Source organism: Acyrthosiphon pisum, unplaced genomic scaffold (genome assembly GCF_005508785.2).
Source record: "Acyrthosiphon pisum isolate AL4f unplaced genomic scaffold, pea_aphid_22Mar2018_4r6ur Scaffold_20730;HRSCAF=21972, whole genome shotgun sequence".
NCBI lineage: Eukaryota > Metazoa > Arthropoda > Insecta > Hemiptera > Aphididae > Acyrthosiphon > Acyrthosiphon pisum.
This window is the reverse complement of record NW_021770121.1, coordinates 12,542-18,526: the sequence shown is the minus strand read 5'-3', so window position 1 is coordinate 18,526 and position 5,985 is coordinate 12,542. Positions and strand designations below refer to the sequence as shown.

General features: G+C 34.0%; 1 protein-coding gene across 1 annotated transcript; it reads right to left on the bottom strand.

Moving 5' to 3' along the window:
- Positions 1-293: 293 nt before the first annotated feature.
- Positions 294-4,608, bottom strand: LOC100574253. Its single transcript, XM_003240468.4, has 2 exons — positions 2,376-4,608; positions 294-1,976 (listed from the first exon to the last, which is right to left on the bottom strand). Exons 1-2 carry the CDS (start codon positions 2,457-2,459, stop codon positions 660-662), a joined length of 1,401 nt encoding a protein of 466 aa, XP_003240516.1. The 5' UTR covers positions 2,460-4,608; the 3' UTR covers positions 294-659.
- Between the last annotated feature and the right edge of the window lie 1,377 nt (positions 4,609-5,985).

Below are 5,985 nucleotides of genomic sequence, written 5' to 3'. Positions count from 1 at the left end.
CAGAAAAAACGATATGGTAAACAAATTACATTATAAGAGAGGGGCTTCGTTTGAACCAGTTTGAGTCTACACGGCACACTCGTTATCCACTAAAAGACAATGGTCTTTGAGTGTGTTTAAAATCGTCAAAAACCAGATTTTGTATGATTTCATCGTTATAATGGGGAAAAAACGGAGCATGTGACGGCCGGTGAATCACCCTGTAGGTGCATATCGTATACGAGCGTGCACTTATCTCCGATGAACCGTCGGTCGGGAGCATTCGGGCTCGGAGCTCCGTTTCGAAATTAATCACTATACTCTGTTCCACGAGAGAGTATACTTGTTTCGCGCAGCCGACTGACGCCGCCCACAGCGCGGAACCACAATTTCTCCCACTCTTTACCGTCTAGCGGCGCGCAACATCGGTTATACACACCGATAATATTAATCGCATCGCATATACAGTGTGCTGTAGTGTTTATCATTACGCAAAAAGTATAATAATTTTTTTTTATAGTGATACAGATAATTTTTTTAATATAAATTAATGATGAACAAATACTATCATAAAAGAATTTACATGTGTATTTTAAATAAATAAATGCAATACAATATAAGTAACAATTATTATATGAATGATATTGATTTTAATTTTTAAATATTAATGATTTTTAATTTCAATCTGAGGAATCGGTACTCGTTTCTCCTGTGATCGTTAGAACATGTTGAGATGTTGGAACTAGTTCATCAAGCATTTCATCGGTAATGGTCTCAATACCCCACATCTTATCCTCTTCTTTAATTGTGTGTTTTACAAAATTGGCCCACATTTCCGGAGTAACTCGTTGAACACCATCGATCAGCAATTGCCGTACATCATTTAATTTGAACGTAGTATTATTCTGCTTCACATGATTTTTTACCACAGACCATGCCAATTCTATTGGGTTCAACTCACAGTGGTAAGGTGGCAAACGCAGGACAATTTTATTTGTTTCCATTGCTTTTTCATCAATAACATACTTTTCAGTGGCTCGAATCTCTTTTACCTTATCGATTAAGTCTAGTTTAATCATTTTCGTGTCAACTACTACATTCTTATCCTCCAACCACTGAATGATTTTATTTTTCTTCCAAGCCATTGTTGGTGCGGGATCCAGCTTGACCGAGTGGTAAGACGCATTATCCATTACGATAATTGAATTATCGTCCAACAGCGGTAAAATTCCACAAAACCAATCATAAAAGGAATCACCGTTCATTTCGTCGTGGTAGTCTGCTGTATTTTTTTTTGATTCAAAACACAGTAGACCACCCTCGACGAAACCGTTTGATGAACCTATATGTACCACAATCAATCGTTTTCCTTTACCTGTTGGATTTTTGGGTCCCGTAGTCAGTCCTTTCAAAAAAGCATCACGACTCGATGTTACGGTTTTGTCGACCCACACTTTATTTGCACACTCACCTGCATTGACCCACGTCTCATCGAGATAATAAATTGTTCGACCTTCACTTCTATAGAGCCTTATATTTGTAATGAATTTCCTGCGCCACCTTATAAGATCTTCCCTCTCTGTTAGTGCACTATTACGCTGTCTTTTAGTGAATTCAAAATTTAAATCTCCCAACAGCCGATACAAACCAGTACGAGATAAAGTTGGAAGACTCGAATCTTCGTTAATGGCAACCAACACTTTACTTAACGTAGGTATTTCATGCCTGTACCAGAATCCATGTATTTTTTGCCGAATAGCATTCTTATCAAAATCTTCAATTTTCTCGATGATGGTTAATCTTTGTTTTTTTTTGTTAGGTGAACAAACTACACCTTTTTGTCTGTAATCCCGAATTGTTCTTTTTACAGTGGTTATACCAATCCCTGTATCATTTGACAACGACATCATTATATCTATGTATTTCATTTTTGGTTGTTGAAGAAGATATTTTTTGTACAAATTAATGATGATGGTCTTTTGGCAGGTCCCGACAAACTAAAAAATAATAAAAATACCCTTATGAGCAGTGTTGGGAAAAGATAACCAAAAAATCATATGAATAAGATAACAGATAATTAATTCAAAATTTATCTAGATAAGATAAAATATAATATCATTTTTTTTATCTAGATAAAGATAAAAATACACATACATTTATCTAGATAAAAAAATACATAATTTGTTTTTAAATTATATTATAAATAATGTAATTTATTAGTAATTACTAATTAGGTAATATCTAATAATTAATAAATCCTTAATGTTATTTATAAAGAATTAAAAAATAAATAATAAAAAATCATTAAATTAAAAAATCAATCTGTTTAAAATTTTTTTTTTTTTAAGGTGACTCACAATTTAATAAAAGCTAATTAAATATTAGAAGACGCTTACCTTTCCTGCTTTATTCTTTTTAACGGGCGATGGTGTTGGTAAAGCTGATGCGGTTGGTTCATCTTCTTCATCGGAAAATTGCATGATTAACAGTAAATTAAAAAAACGGCGCGTTGCGGAGTAAAATTGCAGGCGTGTATCACGTATTACGAGTACATACAGGAAGAGCGTTGTGCGTGGTTGCGATATCACGTGGATGTCGTGTCAATCGCTGTAAATGTTAAACGCTACGTATGAGAGGAGTCGTTGCCGACCGCCGGGCCGAGCAGTTGACGATCGTAACCGAACGGGCGAAAATGGTGGGGGATGCGCAGCGACGGACGAAAAAACGAGTATACTCTCTCGTGGAACAGAGTATATATATAGCAGTTGCGGTACGCTACGGCATTTAATTGAAGTATTGTCAACCTGCGTGGAGAACCGGACGTTTTATAAATTATTATTTCCCGCAAGAGTTGCGTGAGAAATCGTAGCAGCTGCGCGACCGAAAAAGATTGACGCCCGAATTCTCGTTAATCTGGCAACAGGGATGATTTACACGAGTCGCCGACTTTCCGCGGAATGAAAACCCCACGCCGCCACCCACCATCAAGGCACCGCCGACGTCTTACCCTACGGTGACTTGGCCGCCTCCACCGCAACCTGCGCTGCGCCATTTCTCGATTTTCTCCACAGCCAAGGGTGAAAAATCACGTTTTGATCCCGCGAGCTAGGGGGATTTGAGACCACACGCAGACGTTTCCTCTCTCCATCTCTCCCCGGGGAGCCCCAAAACTGCGAAGCTTAATGACCTCGGAATTAGTGTCGTTTCGGATAAAAACACCCGAAAGCTCGTTATTAATTACGTCATCAAAACCCACTCGAAACGCGGTACGAGACTATACGACCTACTGCGCCCACTCCCCGCCCCCACCCTCCCACCGTCGTAACCCTTAACCGGAAGAAGGAGGAAGAAAAAACATTCGGACAGGAATCGCGAACGGACACGGCGTATACACAACGGACAAGAATTATAATATTATGTGAGGGGTACGTTTCAAGGCCAATTATTTTCGTCCACTCGGCCTACGCCGTAATAAATATTTGCGGAAAATAATAATAATGAGTACACAACATCGTACAACAATAGCAATATTAAAGTTACAACAGTAAGTTGTAGTGTGCAGTAATATTTTTCGACTCGAATTTACGTTTAAAACAAAACGCTCGGTTGGAACAATAGACGTAGGTAACAACGAAGTTACGTTAAATAATGTTTGCTGATAATTATTATTAATATCGGTGGTTAAAATGACGATTGTTTTCTTTTCGATTCGGTTCTAGGAAAATTATTTTCATTTTTCCCGCTGCTTTATTTAGGAGGTAAATGTAAAGAAGAAAAATATCGTAAAAAAAAAAACGGATTTTAATGCGACGCTCGTTTTGTTCGAAAATCAAAAGACGTACAAATCTATAAATATAATATATTTCCTGTGCTATCGATTCGAGTCTCGGCGTTTCGTGCAGAAATGATATATATAAATATTATATTACTCAGAGTCGTGAGTAGGTAGGTACTTACCGTTATTAGTAACTATCCAATTATTGTTATTCGTCGAGACTGCTGCAGAGTATAGAGTCACATAATAATATTATTTTTCGCCCTGATCTGACGTAGGTAGTTTTACAGCCACTTCACCGCGCGTCACTGAACTCGTTCGACTCATTTTATCTACGACACTTGTAAAAATAACTCAACTTTTCATTACATTGTGTATATGCGTGTACCTATATATAGGTGCACTTTCAAACAATTATTATTGCCGTTGATATCGTACCGATATATGCTTTTGTCGTTCGGTAACATATTTTTATAGTGGAACATGCGGTGAATCTACAACCATTATAATACCTGGGTAGAGATTGAAAAACTACATAAAATAAATATGTGATAATAGGCAGTCTTGTAAAATATTATAATTTTTAAAAGTATTCAAATACAGATAATATACAGATACCTACTTACATTTAAAACACGTATTTGAATACTCTTGACAGAAAAAGGTGGGCTAGTGGCACCCACTCTGCTGTACAGTAGGTTACAAATGGGTCGCTGTAATGGGTGGTGTTACATTTTTTTTGCTTAAATTGTACATATTTATCAATATTTATATATTGTTACAAAAAACAAAATTACATAATTTATGTACCTTCTTTAAGCTGATGATTGTGGTGAAGAAGTCAGTTGAATATATAGATTATTGATATATTAAATTTAACGTTTTATAATTTTAAATAACATACTTTCTTAGTATACAGTTAAAAATTAAAGTGGAACCGAATAAAAAAACAAAAGATAATTGTTATTTTATAATGATATGTATAATACAATCATTTTGTTAATATATAATATATGATATTATATCATTGTATAAGAAAAATGATTCTGAACGAAGGCAGTCAGTCAGCCTGTGGTATTACTAAGTATATTTGATGATATTATTGTGAATTTCTAGCTAGATCATAATTGACGCAGTACTGACCAAAATTGTATCTAGTATCCCACACAGCATAAAAATATTTTCAAGAAAATAATATACCTAGTTTTCAAAATATTCACTAACAGTTGCGTAAATAATTAGGAAATATTTTAGTTGTATTATTTTGCCAAGAAGTTCATATTTTTGAAAACATTTTATAAAAAACATTTACAAAATAATGTAATCATATATTTTCACAAAACATTTTTACGGAAACTTTAAATAATAAATAATATTAATCTGTGCACTTATCGGACTAAGTGTATGATACTTCTGTGGCTCTGTGTTGTTAATAAAATGTTGTCATTCGTTCTACAAACGTAGAACATAATAAACTAGAAAATACCTGATAATGTAATGCTGCGAATCAGAATTTTTATTACGGGCAACGGAAAAGTTAAGATTAATTTTGAAACCACTACACCGAATATTAAATAACGAATTGAACAAAGTTTGAGTCACATATAGTTGGTACACTTAATGGGCAACGAAGTGCACGGGTTCAGCTAGTATTTTATAAATATTTTTGTCTCATGATTACAAAGTATTGTACTATATATGATTGCATAAAAATGTTGACTTAATATTATTTAAAGTTTCCGTAAAAATGTTTTGTGAAAATATATGATTACATTATTTTGTAAATGTTTTTTATAAAATGTTTTCAAAAATATGAACTTCTTGGCAAAATAATACAACTAAAATATTTCCTAATTATTTACGCAACTGTTAGTGAATATTTTGAAAACTAGGTATATTATTTTCTTGAAAATATTTTTATGCTGTGTGGGATACTAGATACAATTTTGGTCAGTACTGCGTCAATTATGATCTAGCTAGAAATTCACAATAATATCATCAAATATACTTAGTAATACCACAGGCTGACTGACTGCCTTCGCTCAGAATCATTTTTCTTATACAATGATATAATCACATATATTATATATTAACAACATGATTGTATTATACATAGCATTATAAAATAATAATTATCTTTTGTTTTTTTATTCGGTTCCCCTTTAATTTTTAACTGTATACTAAGAAAGTATGTTATTTAAAATTATAAAACGTTAAATCTAATATATCAA

Excerpts from the sequence above, each read along its gene's own strand:
- LOC100574253 (XM_003240468.4), bottom strand. The coding sequence starts at position 2,459 with ATGCAATTTTCCGATGAAGAAGATGAACCAACCGCATCAGCTTTACCA. Across the intron at positions 1,977-2,375 it reads AAAAGAATAAAGCAGGAAAG|TTTGTCGGGACCTGCCAAAA; the intron begins GTAAGCGTCTTC and ends ATTATTTTTTAG.